At 42.5% G+C, this 17,056-nt stretch overlaps 1 protein-coding gene across 1 annotated transcript in view; it reads right to left on the reverse strand.

Moving 5' to 3' along the window:
• Positions 1-17,056, reverse strand: part of MCF2 (MCF.2 cell line derived transforming sequence) — an 82,105-nt gene that overhangs the window by 12,397 nt on the left and 52,652 nt on the right. The window contains exons 11-16 of the mRNA XM_026652975.1: positions 15,688-15,879; positions 14,001-14,192; positions 13,684-13,855; positions 5,807-5,895; positions 4,344-4,432; positions 1,698-1,764 (exon numbers count right to left, since the gene is read on the reverse strand). Of these exons, the coding sequence (XP_026508760.1) occupies positions 1,698-1,764; positions 4,344-4,432; positions 5,807-5,895; positions 13,684-13,855; positions 14,001-14,192; positions 15,688-15,879 (801 nt within the window). The remainder of the gene's footprint in view (positions 1-1,697; positions 1,765-4,343; positions 4,433-5,806; positions 5,896-13,683; positions 13,856-14,000; positions 14,193-15,687; positions 15,880-17,056) is intronic.

Below are 17,056 nucleotides of genomic sequence, written 5' to 3' on the forward strand. Positions count from 1 at the left end.
CCAAGGAAGGAGACTCCACCACCTCCCTAGGTAACGCATTCCAGTGCTTCACCACCCTCCTAGTGAAAGGAGACCAGAACCAAGTCTGGGAACAGAATTCAGAGCTCTCACATGGAAGAAAATTGCTCTACTGTTAGGGATCCAGGTTGCCCTCTCATCTACATATACACATGCATGGCTTTGGTCTGTGTTTACACATTATGTAACAGTTGATTTCTGAAACTTTTAGATCTACAATGGGATAAGGAAAGTACACACAGACACGCCCATTAAAACACCATTTACTTCGGAGACATGCTGTATTTTGATAAGACAAACTGCCATTGGCATCTCTCTACCGCACAACGGAGGGAGAGGTCCTGGAGGAATATTTGTCTTGGTTACACATCTGCTGTTATGACTGCAAGACACACCGCTGACAACTTGTTAAATGGAAAACAATTAGAGATATTCTCTCAAGGTCTGATGCGGTGGGAAATTTGTAACAAAGCAGAAGACTGATAGATATCAAATAACAACATCAATGGGCTTTTTTGCTGTTCAACAATACACTCTCGGAACACCAGATCCCTTTCTCCTTGATTCCTGCTGCCTAAGGTTTTTTTCCCCCCTCTGCTACAGCATCTGCCCCTTGACATCAACTGCATTTTCCAAAAGGGAATCGGCGCTAAGTAACCTGGCAGTGGCATAAGGGATATTATTGTACTGTAAATAGTTATATTTTATTTGTAAATTAAAGTACAGCACTCTACATTAAGGTCACATTAGAACACCGTTGCAAAAAATATTTACCAATTGTGTCATCCCTGGAAAGAGACAATAACTTCAAGGAGAACTAACACAAAAGAATAAACGGCTCAGGGAAAATGAACAGGGACTGGGCAGAGCTTTGGACTGTCCCTGTTATTGTCTCTAAGCTTGATTTATAACAAGTAGCCAGTCTCAGGGACTGCTTCTAACTACGGGTGCGGACACATGTGGCTTCCACAGAATTCAATGCATGCTACACGCAACTGATGACAAAATGTGGCCCATATAATGGATCTAGTCACCCAGTTCGGAATAATGAATTCAGTAATATATAACTTCACCTACATCAGCTTTGAAATGTGTGTCTTTTGCACAACTGCTTATTAGCAATGCTGGCATATCTTACATTAAATATGAATTTACTACTGACTTTAAGATGCAGCAGGAACATAAATCTTGAGTCAGCTTAATGGAAATCAATCATTTCAGTTTTAATCACCATTACCGGGCCTAGCTATATAAAATGCCATGTCTCGGGAAGAAATGGATGTTTTCAGAAAAGCTTGGGGCTGGGAGGGGAGAGAGGGGATTTCAATCTATCAAGCCGGTATATTATATTATATACACATACATATACATTCATGTATTTGTGCATATGATCAAATTGCAGCTTATTCTGTATATTTCCTCTCCAACCATTGATAAAATTAGTTACCAAGACATACGTTTGTGAACAGAAGGCTTCACCCAAATTATAGATTAAAAGCTTGTACTGACACATACTGTGCACATGTCATCTGAATCAAAATGATGGGAGAAAAATTCAAGATCACCCCGGATATGACAGCAAAGTAGAAATTGACCAAATCACATTTTTGTTTAATTGGCCAGATGCCTTTCAGAAAACACATCAGAGAGCAGTCACGAGGAATTTTTAAGTAACTCACCATCAAAACAGTGAACAGTTCCTCTACGTACACTCTCTCTGTTTCTATTAGCTCATTTATGACATGGCTGAAATAAAAAAAACAATCAGAAATGCTCCATCTATGTTTGCAGGGTTGAGCCATTGCATTTCAATTTCACGGTAAATATGCCTGAAATTAGCCACACTCTAACAATTAGGGGCAGAATGAGTACAGATGCAGTAGGACAGGTAATGAGTAACAGATTAAATCCATCTCAGATCAGAGGGCCATATGCACCTTAAATGTGGAATTAAGGGTTTTGTTTGGGCCCTTTGCTCTTTATGTGCATTTTATTTATACTTGGTGAATTCCGAGTGACCATTTAACCGCCTGCATGCCTGTATTTTATTGTAAAGACCAACTTGGTTGTGTAACAAACCATTAATTTTAATGTGTCCATTTTCTATCAATAAAGTATAACACCCAAACAGATTACTACTTAAGAACTCCACTTTCTCCTCACTACACATCAAAAAATTGGCTGTTCTTAACAAATTTCACTAAAGGATCATTTTCTGAACTGTGTTTTGAGGGGAATTACTATGTTAAAATTCAGACATGGGGATGGGATGGGATGTTAGATGGGGTGGGATTTGAATTACTACAGAGAATTCTTTCCTGGGTGCTGGCTGGTGAGTCTTGCCCACATGCTCAGGGTTGAGCTGATCGCCATATTTGGGGTCGGGAAGGAATTTTCCTCCAGGGCAGATTGGCAGAGGCCCTGGGGGGTTTTCGCCTTCCTCTGCAGCGTGGGGCATGGGTCACTTGCTGGAGGATTCTCTGCACCTTGAGGTCTTTAAACCACAATTTGAGGACTTCAATAACTCAGACATAGGTTAGGGGTTTGTTACAGGAGTGGGTGGGTGAGATTCTGTGGCCTGTGTTGTGCAGGAGGTCAGACTAGATGATCATAATGGTCCCTTCTGACCTTAACGTCTATGAGTCTATGAAACATGGTTCATTTAAGCTTAAAAAAATAGCACTGCGTTTTAGCCTTGAAAAAGGATTTTGAACTTCTTAGGCTCTCTCCCCATGTTTCCCTAAATGCTGCATGTTCCCAGTTCTTCTGAGCACCAACAAAATCTTGGCCAAAAAGGATCTTTCTCAAAGTGAGGCAAACGTAGTGCATTCTCAAAAGACTGCATTCAGAACATGGTGAATAGCAAGGGTTTACAGAAGACAACACGGAGGGCTTGTCTACGCTACCGCTTAAATCGATGTAACTTACGTTGCTCAGAAGTGTGAAAAAGCCACCTCCCTGAGTGATGCAAGTTACATCGACCTACGCATCGTCCATGCCAACGCTAAGTCAACAGGAGACACTCTCCTGCTGACATAACTTCCGCCTCTCACTGAGGTGGAGTAATTATGCTGATGGGAGAGCGCTCTCCCGTTGGCATAGCGCGTCTTCACCAGACAAGCTACAGTGGTGTGTGGTAGTGAAGACTAGCTCTGAGGTTGACCCTTGGAAGGTGCTACAGTGACTGCTAATCTATGTATGTCTTCTCTAGACTCATTCAACGGGATGGATGTTGTCAGCCTCAAATATGCTTTGGACATGCAGTGAAAGGACAGCACTTTTCCAAGTCAGCAGCTCCTTCAAATTCTTTAAAAGCACTAAGGCTGTGCTCACATCCAAAGAACAGCTAGGTATATTTTAGTAACTTTAAACTCTTGCCTATTCCCTAGGACTCTTCCAGTTGTGCTACTAGCCTCAGGAGTCTGTCAACGTGATGCACACTTAAGTAGTATATATAAACTGACTTGCCCTAATCATTTTCACATGGGCAATAAAAAAAATTAGAAGCCAACTCTATGAACAAGACACACAGAAGCCTGAACAAACCAGCAAGCGACCAAAATAAATGGTGAAAACTGGTGGACACACTGTACACCTGAGGTGTGGAAAGACAAAGAAAGAATAAAAACATGTTCCAGCCTTGGCCCAGCCCCCATCCCGAACATGCACCAGATCATACAGGGAAGAGAGAAATTTAACAATGTCCTCAGCATTCCTGGGCCGTCTCAGCTCAGCTGCTTGAATGGACAGACATGTCATATTAGTGGAGGTTCATTGTTCGTACAGCAGCAAACTTGAGACTGCTTGTCTGTCTCATTCTAGGTCAGACCCCTACAACAAAGCCAAACTGTGGAGTTTTAGCTTTGATGGTGGATCTAACAGAAAGATGAAATTGTTAAGAGTACCGTGCTTCTATTTCAGGACATTTGTTCAAGTGTTTTACTCAGATGTGAAAACCTGCACTTGTGTTCTATTCACAGACCTTCCCTTTGCTCTCCCTTGCCATGAAATAATCTTTTACAAAGAGCTCCGCAAGTCCCCTCTTAATCACTGTTTTCACATATTTATTTAAGCTACATTGGCACAGGAACTTTATTGATGAGTTTTGATTTTTACACACCAGCCAAGAGAATTGTTGCACTGAACATTCCTTTTCCATTGATAGAGAGTGCATTTTGAGGATAAGAGTCAACTAATAATTACAATAGTCTTCTTCCTTTTGTGATGCTTCCAACAGAGGTTCTGCTTTTGCATTAAGCAGATCTTCTGAACACATGATATTCTACATGAGGTTCTACTAGGATAATATATGAAACAAAACATACCCTTTTAGTATATCTAAGTTGTCTTCACTTTCTGAAATAAAAGACTGCAAGGAATTCCTTTTTTCTTGATAGTCATGCATTACTTCAATCTAGAATGGAAATGGTACGTATTAGAGAGAACTCAAGAGATGGATATGCTTGAGCCAATATCAATCAGCTCAGTTTCTGAAATAAACACAAGAACCATCTGGGGAAGGTGTCCTGGATAAGATATGCTGAACCGCGGAACTTCCTTGCAGTATACGAGAGCTAAAATTAAAAATGGCATACTGCATAAGGTCCTGACAAACTTTCTCCCAGAAATTCCTTGGCTAGGTTACTGTCTAAAAATATCGGTTACATGCTTTTTGGGAATGGGGTTGTCTTTTTTGTTCTGTGTCTGTACAGTGGTGAGCACAAGAAGTTCCTGGCCCATGACTGGGCCTCCTAGGTTGTATGATAATACAAATAATAATGCTCAATTTCATAGTCTACAAATAAATATGTCAGGGCATTATGAGAGAATTTCAGAGTCACAGTGGTGGCCTGATTGTGCTTAACTTTAAAGGGACTTGGACACATGCTTAAGCGCTTTGCTGAATTGGGGCCTGAGTGGAGACTAATCTTGAATTTCCTATTTCATGAGTAATTTAGATAAATACAGGTAAATGATCAGGATATTGTAATACAATTGTACAACATTTATTAGGTAACATATATGTGCAAAGGCCATAGATAACTATAAGTTGTAATGTATATGAAAATTCAGATAAATTTCTAGCTACATAAATAGACTACATATTAAAGTAATAATTACATAGTAGTTAGAATTACAAGTGCCAAATAAAATAAGAATTGCAACAGTATGTTGTATACTTGTAATAAATACCTAACTTATTTATTTCAATATTATTTCTGCTATTAAGCAAAACAAGAAACTCCATTCGTTTATTTCCCTCCCTCTCTCTTTTATAATATTGGCTTTCTGATAAGGACACAAGCAACAGGCTTCAAACTTACAAATGTTAAATTATTTAAAAACCCAAATCCTTGACAAGTGTGCTTTATGCATCCTTCTTAGATAAAACCGATTGCAGAATTAAAAAGAAAGATCCAAATTACGCTAGTTTTTCCAACTCTTAAAACAGGGAGGGGGAGGGGTTAGAATTTTGTTTCTAGTCTTCAAAGCATTGAAGATTCCTGAAGGAAGGATTATTTCCTTAATTGATGTCATTGTTATACCAGGCCTAAAACAGGAAATCGATAAAGAAAAGTGATTTTGGCCCCAATCCAGGAAAACTCTTTGGCATGTACTTAACTTTTAAGTATGAATAGTCCCACTGAAGTCAATCAGGGTGTGAGTAAAAAGGATGCAAGACATCTCACCCAAAAAACCCAGAATCTAAGTTCTATCAATCCCTGGAAAAATATGATTTCAGATCTTGCCATGTAAAACCCATTCAAGGTTCACTAACAATTTTTACCTTACGAGCACTGTGAGATTTTCTTGACGTTTTCTTCCCAGGGAGAGAGATGTCAAATGAAAACTTTAAACTGGAATTAAAATCCATGCCTTAGATAGAAAAATGCACAATTACACAATGTATAACTAACCAAGGAAGCAGTGCAGGAAGAGATTAAAAAATTAGATCACCTGCATAAACGTAAATGGTCCAGAGAGTGTATAATCAGTTAATTAAAGCTAAAGGCAAACTGAATACACTCCTAATTAAAAAAAAAAATACTTTAGACATATCAAACAATTTTGTTACGAAAAGGGGAATAAAAGCAATAGATTATTAGGACATAAAAGAAAAGCTCATTGGGTGCAAAGAAACATCTCTCCAGGTAGGGGATACTGTAACTCAAACAAACAAAATCAGTGAAGCCTCTGCAAATTATAAGGAGCTATACCTCTCTAATAACCTGTCTGAAGAAATACTACCTCCTGTGATTATATTACAAAAGCCCTATTTACAACAATAGGGCCTGAGGCTCGTCTGCTGTAAATTGGCTCCATTGTCTCCAATGCAGCTATGTTGATTCACACCAGCTGTAGCACTGACCCATAATGTTCGGTTATAACCAAGATTCAGACAACTTTGTCTGAAGAGATAAGTTTGAAGATGAATAACATGAAGGATGCCAGACAGTTGTCCTGCTGAGTCTTACAAAATCTTTAAAAAGAGATTCCTGGCTCCATCAATTGACACGACTGGTACTTAAATCAAACAGGACCTGTTCCTTTGATACGAGCAGTTAATGGACAGCTCCAGACTCTATTATGCTGGTCATCCTCAAACATGGGGAAAATCTTTCATGATGTGATGCCTATAGACGTATAATGTTTTTAAACCACAAGGATAAATGGCTGGTTAAGGTACTGCTATTTTTTCTTGATTATTAAAAAAAATACACCAAGTCTTTCCATTTACTTCCATAGGCTTTGTGAGATATATGTTAGACGTGCTTTTAAACTCCCATTAACTTCAGTGGAGCCAGGATTTCACCCTTTGTGTTTTAGCATCATTAAAGCATTTTATAGGGTTGAATGGAGATTCCTTGAAATGGCAATAGAAAAAACTGGAATTGAACCACATTTGGAAGGATTGAGGGCCTGTGGGCTATTTATGTCATCAGAAGAATGTTCAAATGGAAGCAGATGAGAGAGACACACAGGAACCCAGCGGGTTTACTTTCATTTATATTATCCCACAACAGAAATACTTGCATCTAAAGTAAGGAATATCAGAGCAATTAAAAGTGACTAAGGACCAACTCTCCCCATCTCACTGGCAAGAAGACATAGGAGGAGGGGATTTGAAACAGCATCTGTGGTGGAAGGGACTTAGGAGCAGTGGATTTTTGAGGTTGTGTTGCCTCCCAGCCCTTGGGGTCCTCTGCGGACAGTAACAGCATTCTCTTCTGCAATGAGATATGAGCTAGGCTAATGGATAACTCCAGACTCTACTGCCATTCCATTTCCCCCTTGCAGCAAGAGCTGCATTACTACAGGCTGGATCCCACCAAGCCTGCAGAGTAGCGGCCACAGAAGGTATTGAAACTCTGAGCTGCATTACCTACTGCCCACATTCTGAGCAAAATAGATAAAAGGAGAGTGCCACAGAAAGCTACATCTCTGCCCCACCCATCCCGCTGGCCACCCTGCCCTCAAGCTCTCTCAGAGTGGGGCACCGTGCTACCAAGGCTTCTACTACTAAAGTCAATCTAAAATGATGGAGCTTTTGTCTCAAAGGAACGGAATCATTTTCTATCTCATCTATCACCAGTATGACAGGAAGCACAGTCTTGTGGTCACAGGAGATATGGACTCCATTCCTGACTCTCTGTCATTGGGGGAGACACTAAAACCTCTCTGGCTATGTCTACACCACATTTTGGAGCGAGCGGAAGCCAACCTCCCAGCCTGGGTCGACAGACTTGGTGCGCTCTAAAAACAGGCGTCTAGACAGCTCTGAAACCTAGGGCAGGGGGTGGGTTTCACAGCCTGAGCTCCAGCCAAAGTCTCAGCTTGAAAGCACTGTCCACACAGCTCTTTTTAGAGCACTAGCGTGAGCCCAGCCACCTTAGTCTGTTGACCCAGGCTGCAAGCACGCTCCCGCTCGCTCCAAAAACACTGTGTGGACATACCCTCTGTGCCTCCTTTCCCCGAAAACAAAATGAGGAAGATAATACTGCCCTTTTCCTCACCGTTTGGCCATTTAGATTGGAAGCTGTTTGGGACAAGGCCTCTCTCTTACTATGCATACAGTGCACATCACAATAGGGCCTCAATCTCACATGGGGTCACCAGGTGCTACCTGAATACAAATAATTCATAATGACCAATATATGAAACGATGATTTTAAAGTCTCTCACTAGTAAGAGCCCTGAGTTTAGCAGGCCAATGCTCAAACCACTGAGCTATCCCTCCTGTTTGGGGGAAAGCAGGTACTTGATCATTGTGTGACTTGTTATAAGAAGGACTGTACGCAATTTTGAGACCAATTAAAATAAAAATTCCTAAGACTTGTCATCTTCACACTAGTTAAAAATCAAAGAATAAGTCAGCACAGGCAAAAATAAAGCAACGTTAATGAAAGATTCTTTTCAATAGGGAAAAACGTATTGCTGCAGATGAGAGTACAAAAAGGAACTGGAACTAGGTTATTTAAAATGTTGAATAGTATTTATACAAAAGAACCACCTTTTGTGAAGCAATGAGCAAATGATGCAGGGAGAAAAAATTGATGCAGAGGAATGGAAACAGATATGGAGAGAAGGCTTCTCGTCTTCAAAATGTGCTGTTACAAAATAAAATGATTAGAAATTACTATTCCAGTGATGCCTTTATATACCAGTTAGATTGAAAAAGACTTCAACCGCAAAGGGTGACTGCTGGAGAGAAGGTGGGGAATACATATTTGAAGCATCAAAAAAGTTAACAATAGAGCCATTAATAAGCATGGTTGACCAAAGGACTTGTCTCATTGTTGAGACTTCCATTGAAGTAAAAGATCAGTGACGATATTTAAAAACAAACGACACTGATTGAACACAGATGTTCTGTCGCAAGTCATTGGAAGAAAAAATATCCTCCAATGGTAATATCGTGTTGCAATTTAAAAATGGGGCAATGAAGGTGCAAGAAAAGTATTTTAAACACTGGTTCCCTTTTGCTGAATTTACGGGGGGGGGATCATTCTCCAGCAATCGAGCCTGCGTATTTACACTCATGTTTTTCAGAATGAAAAGGTAGAAATTACTGTAACACATTCAGCAAAATTCCTACTTTTTAAAATAGGAAACTTTCTGTCTCTCAGTGTTATTTGGATTGATACGTACAAGGAGGACAGTCGCTTGTACAGTTACAACCAGAACATTAGGAGTCAGTGAGAAGGCCCCTCCAGTGATTCCTGTTGATCAGAAGCCCATTATCATCTTCTTGCCATTCTCCTGGCCTGTGGCTTAGCTACTGTAATGCAGCCCACAAATGCCACTGGCAAGCCAGGGTGAACATCCCTTCGCTTTTAGAAGCGAGGCTCGGCAGTGAAGAGCAAACGTAAGAATGGCCCTGTGGCGCTCTAAACTTATTTGTCTCTCAACGGTTTCCATATCTTAGATGCTCTTTTTACAAGTCAAGCTTTTTCTTCCCGAACTGCCAGCCCTGCAAATTCAGCCAGCACTCTGAGAATCAAGCTGGATCCTTTACTGCTTTACAAAAGGTCCTGTAGGCCAAATTATATCCCATGGCACATGTGACATCTGTGCATCTCCACTATCTTCATATCACGCCCTCTGTAACACCAGTGCTAACCAGATAGACAGCTGTAACTGATTGGAACTACGTCAACAATTGTTGATGATGCACGAGAGGGAAAAGAATCCAGTTCCTGCCCTCTTAGTTGTGTTGATTCAGCAGGACTATCAGGAGAGAATCACAGTCAAACTGATTTTTGTCATTAGGTTTAGCAGATAGGACTGAATACACACAAGGAATAAATGAATGGAGTGTGTCTAGTTGTCATTGTTAGATTGGTAATTTTCAAACTTGAACTGCACCTTAAAAGGAGCTGGTCGAAAGCCACAAATGAAAAACCTCATTGCAGTTTGATGATCAAATTCCATCCTGGTGCCTCCTCCTCTGTACCTATACAATAGGTTGGAAATGTTGTCCTTAACTTTACCTCGCCTTGCTTTGTTTGACACACACCCTTGACTGGCTACATTTTGAAATCTTCATTCCTAAACTGCAGTTGTAAAATGTGTCTTCCTCAGCGGTGCCTACAAAGCACATATCTGCATGTGCATGACATATATTTGCATGTCTGCATGGTTCTTGTGGGTATAACCATCCCCTTTACATAAGCAAAGACTCTTTTGTACACATTTTGCAGGAGCGTCAGATGCACGTATGTGAGTATTGCCTATATAGCACTGAGCAACCTCAACTCTCATTGACAGCAGCAGAGACTTCACTGAGACTGGAAGGGGCTCAGGACCTCGGGATCATCCTATATTCTGTGTCTGCGACTCAGGTGGCAAAGTTTGAAACTACAGCCGTTAACGTTACTTTATTATAGAGCCATAACATTATTGCACTTTACTGCACTTCAGTATGCGGTACTACATTATTTTATGGTTTACATTTTTTCAAAAGTAGTTTTAAAAATAGACCTGCCCCCCCCAACAGAGAAGTTCAAACCCAGGGCACAGATGAAAGGAGGAAGTCCCTACTCTCTTAAAAAAAAACAAAAAGAAAAGAGCACAAAAAAGCGTGCTTGCCGGTAGCTTGCTTTTAATTGGTGCCCTAGTGTCTGCAGAACGCAAAGCACACTCAGTGCATCCCAGGATGGATCTTTGACACAAGATATCCCACCGGTTCAGATCAAGCCATTTCGATGTTTCAGTGTGAAATGGAGACCTTGCCAAAAGAAATGCCTTTCATCTTTTCGCCCTTTGGTGGCTGTGCTCATTTCCAGATGCTTGTTCGCGTCTTTCAGGGTTAAGATTAATGCAGGGTACCTGTCCGTTATGACTGATCTCATGCCTTTAAAATGGACAGTGTTTAAGGGAACAGCATCAAATACATCCAGTCAGATAGCCACTGTGATGGTGTGACATTCAGGGTCCAGGCATCCCCAGGGTAGAACCCCAAAGAATAAGCTCTATACAATGTTACTATGCTATAAAAATATGTTGAATAAGGTCTTTTATGAAAGCCTGTAACGTTCTGAACTTGACGGTCATTATGAGATATTCATACAGATTGTGGTTATGTATTTATATGTATATATGAATTTATTTGTGTTCCTAATTTGTGCTGCAGTTTTCAGTTCCCTCTAACAGCAGGGCGGTAAGTGGTCAGGCGGGGGAGGAGGGCTGCCTCCCCCTCCAGATGAGATGAGCCCTAAGCACCTACCACTGTATAACCCAGGAAAAGACAAATGATGGGCACTAGAGTTCATGGGAAAATACTGAAACAACTAGAAACTGAAAAGAAACCCCCCGTCCTGGAAAACTAAGGAAGGTGGGGGGAAGGGGGTTCCCCACTTTGAATTTCTACAGTGACCGAAGGGGGAAAAAACCCTGAAAATCCTTTTTAAAGGGGAAGGGGTTTGAAGTGAAACCTATTCAGAGACTGAGGGACAACATCGAAGTGGGAAGCTGTCTATGAACCCTGGATCCCCCTACAGTTAGGGAGTATGCTGAGAAACAGTTCAAAGCCAATAGATGTATTAGAAAAGGGATTTTTCTCTCATTTGAAAGGGTACATACATCCTGAAGATGCATCTTTATGTTTATTGTCCTCGTAGCTTGCACGTGTTTGCTTCCCTTGCTATTTCATCTTCGAATCCGTGATTTTTTTCTATTAAATAAACTTCTTGTTTATTTTTACCCCAAGCAGGTCCCTGGTGTGCAAACTGTGTGGAGTTTGAGTGCCAAAGCAAGCGGACTGGTTTCACACCTTCATGGTTGACAAACCAGAGAGGAAAAGTCTACGCGTCTGGTCATTAGGGACTCAGGATGATGGATTTGGGGAGACTTGGAAGTGAAAGGGCTGTTGGGGTCACTCTGCCAGGACTAAGTAGACCAGGATGAGAGCTTTATGATTATGGGCTGGCTCCTGATGTCAGGGCTGTGAATCACCGCAGAATAGCATTAAAGTACCCAAGGTTACCAGACAGGCGGTGACAGAACCCCTTACTGGTGTGGATGATCCCAAAACATCACAGACAGCGACAGGTCACACAATTTGCCCTAATCTTTAAGGCAAAGTTCTCTCTTTATCACTTTTCTGTTTCTGAAATGCCAACGACGAAACATTACGAAATAGCCACAACGCTTTGATTTTAAAAAGCCATCACAATACTGTTGATGAGTAATGCTTCAGAGGAAATGCTTGAACAGGGACTGGACAGGGGTCAGGAGACTTGGGGCTTTTCTCAACGCTGACGTGTGTGACCTTGGGCTCGTCACTTCACCTCTCTCTTACTGTGTTTCCTCTCCCATCTTTGCCTGCCTTGTTTATTTACTGTATAAATTCTCCAGAGTGGGGAGCATTTCTTAACATGTGCATGTATAGAGCCTAGCTCAACGGGGTTCTGATCTCAGCTGAGGGCTCTAAGGCACTGCATAACATACCTAATATCATAATAAATAATTAACGATCATGGATCAGCGTCCCCGTCACTAACCGGCCTGGGCCGGGGAAGCTAATGAGCCAACCAGCAGACCAAATTCGGTGATGAATCCTGGTCACGTTGTGCATATGCTAAGAAAAATGATCCTCATGTAGATCATAAATTAATTGCCTTACATAGTCAAACCACTGAGCATTACCTTGGACAACTTGTTTATACTGGTATATAAATACGTGTTAAGGAAAAAAAGTTTAATTTCATCATTTAAACAAACATCGGTCCAAATACTGTTCTGGGCAGAACATCCATGGACCTTTATTTCCCAGAATTTGGCTTTTTAGGGACATTTGTTATTTCATAATAAGGGCTTAAGAGGGGAGTTTTTAAGTGAGTCTAAGGAAGTTAAGCACCCTACTTCCTTTCAATTTCAGTGGGATCTGGTGACTAATTTCCTTAGGTTCCTGCAAAATGTCAGCCAAAATCTGTGTCAGCTGCGGCTCTAAGTATATGGATGAGATTGCTCAGTGAGGACTTCTTGATATAGAAAATAAATATGTTCATACGTTTTAATAGGTTCTTGTCCTTTTCCCATGTAACCCTAATTTCACTTCCAATTTAGCACTGCAGGCTGTCTGGTGGGACAGCGCGGGGGAAGTCTGCACTGTGTCTTTCGGGATAAATACCATGCAACCAATCCCAGCCAAACCAGCTTGAGCCTCAAAAATGAACGTAGAAAAACTGCATCGGCTTGTCTACACGGACAGTGGAGAAAATATTGCACCCATTCTCATGCAACCTTTTCACAACTGAAATAAAAACTGTAAGAAACTTGAAGGCCCCAAAACTTCAAAGAGCTCAAGAATTTTCAATAACTCACATCTCTACTTATAACTATATTCTGCTTATGAAGCTAAAACATTCCATACAGTAGCAGAGACCAACATAAACTTAAATACGACAGGGATCTTTGTCCCATCTATGCACCACATGGGAGACTTCCAAACATACGTTACTTACCCATTAATCAGAGACTCGAGCCCAAAACTTGAGAGGTGGCAATCTCCTAAGCATTTAACACTGATATAGTAATTTTACATCAGCCCATAAATTCTAGCTTACTTCTCAAAACTACACTTAGACTTATTCTTTCGCAGCTCAGAGCAAAATTAACAAAGCTGAACGTTTTAAGATGACAGAAACTTAAAAATACTTTTACCGTGTTTGGGAGAGAATAAAGGAGATTTCGACCTTGGTGGGTTTTCTGGTCGAGGGGCTACTAACTGAACAGGCCGCACTTGTTTATCCACAAGCTTTTTGAAGCAAGTTTGCCGATTCTCAAACATACTTCGAACGTTTTCAAGCTTGATCTGGACTGACTGTATCTGGCCCTGCGGAGTGCGAATAAGACAACGGTAAGCAAATTATTATTATTATTTGTCACTATAACAGAGACAATACAAAGGCTGGTGATCTTGCAACTGTATTGTAATTGTATTATTATTATTTTTAAAAGAGGACAGTGAGGTATCTTACCTTTATTTCAGGCGTTAAGACAGATTCAAAGTCATAGCACAGGACTTGGGGATCATAGCTTAAGTACGGCAAAGAACTTTCAAGAAATTTGTCTATATCCTGAAGAGCTTTCTGAGCACCTTCTTTAGATTGGCATTTATCCATTGGCTGATTAGCTAGAAGATTAGCCCCTTCATCACAGCACTCGAGGGCCTGATAAAAGTGTAACACAAATGAGGAGTAAACAGATCAGTGAGCTGAAACCTCCAGTTAACCAACGTATAAATGAAAAATATTTATCACCCATTAATTTAGCATTCACTTAATCTGCTTTTCAATTTGGAGAAAACCAGAAAGCTAATTAGCTTTATGAGAAGTTCAATCAACTCCCTTGCATTCTGATAATAGGGAAGTAGGGCCTTAAATTTCCGGAGAATGGCTAACATTGCCAGCCAAATTCTGCTCTCAGCTACACTGGTGCAAAATCACTCGTATGCCACTGACATAAAAGTAGAATTTGGTACATAACTCCTCCCGTATTATTTATCTTGCTCTGAAAGTAAACGTGACAAAATGAACAAGAAGATCAGCCATTAATGTGTTTAGTGACTAACTAGTTGGGCTCAACAGAGTTTGAGTTGTGATGAATAGCTGACATCATTGTGTCCATATTTTTTTAACAAGGTACTTAATACCAGTAGTTTACAGTTTTATACCTATAATATTATATAAATAACATCTGAAAGTTCTATGCATGCCACTCAATTACCATAATTAAACTGTGGAACTCATTGCCACAAGGTGATATTGCAATGACCGAGAACAGAATAGGGTTTTTAAAAGGATCAGACTTCTATATAGTCAATGAGATGGTCCAGAATTACTTTAATAAGCACTTAGAAAACAAGGGCAGAAGCCAACCTCTGAGGGATTAGCTAGAAACTTTAACCTTGTAAATAATTCTCATTTCTTTCCTTTAGTTAATATATCCCTACTTTACTATAAGATTGGCTACAAGCATTGGCTCTGGTGTGAGATCTAAGTGCAAATCAGCCTGGGGTAAGTGACTGGTCCTTTGGGACTGCGGGTAACCAGAATATCTTGTGATTTTGGCGTAAAGTGACGGCTTATCACAGAGTCAAGCTTGCCTGGGAGACAAGATAGATCGGAAGGCACAAGGGGACAGTCTGTAACACTTGTTACTGGGTTGATGAACTTTAAGTATAGAACTCACAACCACTTTAGGGTTTGTGCCTTGCTTCCTAACAGTCTGCCCTGAGGTTGGTATTCTCACTCATGAGCCACTCCAGACAGCGCGACATGGACCATCAGAAACAACACTAAGCACCACATGTGGAGATCACATGGGGAATGATTAGAGGGGGCTACCACAGAGGAGACTCGAGTACAACCAGACCCACTTGGGTGTACCACAGGGCATGAACCTGGGACCTTCAACCCTAAAATCATAGGCCTCATCTGCCTGAGCTAACCATGGTAGCAGATGTGTTAACGTCTTGTGTGACACAGCCACTAGAGGAGGACAAAGAGGGGCGCTGTCCCAGTGTGAGCTATAGAAGCAGAGTATCGCCACCACAAGATGTGCATTGCATGCAGGATACTTGTAGCCAAGATGTCCGGTCTGCAGGAGATCCACCCAGAGGGGTTAAACAGCCACTTCCCGGTGCATCATAGTTCTGACTGTTACCTGCTGCAGGCGGGTGTGCAGATCTAAGGTCATCCGGAGTCGTACGTGCTTCCTCTTGATCTCCTCCGACAGGACGTCAGAATGGTGCCGCAGCTCATTGCACTGCTGACAGATTAAGCTGAGCGCATAATGATGATTTGCTGCTAGCTGGTGCCCATGTAATATCACCACCTGTGCTTTCCCTACCAGGTCCTTTCGTAAAGACAAAGCAATGGAGGGGATTACACGCTTGTTTGGATCATGCCATCAAGATGAAACATTTCTCAGTAATAACTTGTACCTAACAATTTCATCTGATTTCACCTACCAAATCCATACCATTTGAAATGGGTAAAAGAGGTTCAGCATGCACCATCCACCTCTGAAAACAGGGCACCCGCAACCGGGGATGGGCTGCTTTTAATGTGTTGGTACCATTTGAAAGGAAAAGCAACAAATCACCACCACAACCTGGCTGGCCTACGAATGCATGGCCGGAGCTGCCTAGGATATGGTACCATCATTTCCAGAAATATTACCCTCAAATGTGGTTAACAGCCAGCTTTGGCTTGTTCTCCGGATGATAATGTGGAGGAAGAATTAACCACCTTGTTCGTCGTCAAGCTTGGCAGCTATGCCAATGCGACTGTTCTGCCGTCTCCCATGTGGGCTCTACCCAGGGACCCCTTCCCCAACATTCCCTGTCTGCCATGTCTCATTTTATTCCTTCAAGCTTCAGCTTAAGAACATCCCTTCTTTCAAATGGCCCACAAGCCCTAGGCCTTTCCACACAGCAGGGCCGCCCGGGGGGGGGGCAAGTGGGGCAATTTGCCCCAGGCCCCGGGCCCCACAGGGGCCCCGACGAGAATGTCAGATGCTCCCCCCCGCCTCTGCCTTCCCCCATCCCCCGGCACCACAGCGCACCGCGTCCAGGAGCAGCCCTGGACAGTGCTGCAGCGGCGTGGCTTGGGCGGGGCCTGAGGTCCTCCCGCTCGGAGCCACGTGGTAACGGGGCGGGGCTGCGAGCTCCGGCGGGCCGAGCGGCAGGAGCTCCTGGACGCGGCTCGCTGAGGCTCTGGGAGAGGGGGGAGGCGGCATGGTAAGCCCCTCTGAGCCGGGCACCCCCCGACCCCCAGCTCCGAGCCCAGCCCCTCTGAGCCAGGCACCCCCATGACCCCAGCCCCCCACAGCCCTGACCCCCAGCTCCGAGCCCAGCCCCTCTGAGCTGGGCACCCCCCTACCCCATCACCCCACAGCCCTGACCCCTAGCTCTGAGCCCAGCCCCTCTGAGCCGGGCACCCCCCTACCCCATCCCCCACCGCCCTGACCCCCAGCTCCAAGCCCAGACCCTCTGAGCCAGGCACCCCCCGACCCCATCCCCCCCACAGCC

The sequence above is a fragment of the Terrapene carolina genome, unplaced genomic scaffold (assembly GCF_002925995.2).
Source record: "Terrapene carolina triunguis isolate 2854851 unplaced genomic scaffold, T_m_triunguis-2.0 Scaffold131, whole genome shotgun sequence".
NCBI classification, from domain to species: Eukaryota; Metazoa; Chordata; order Testudines; family Emydidae; genus Terrapene; species Terrapene triunguis.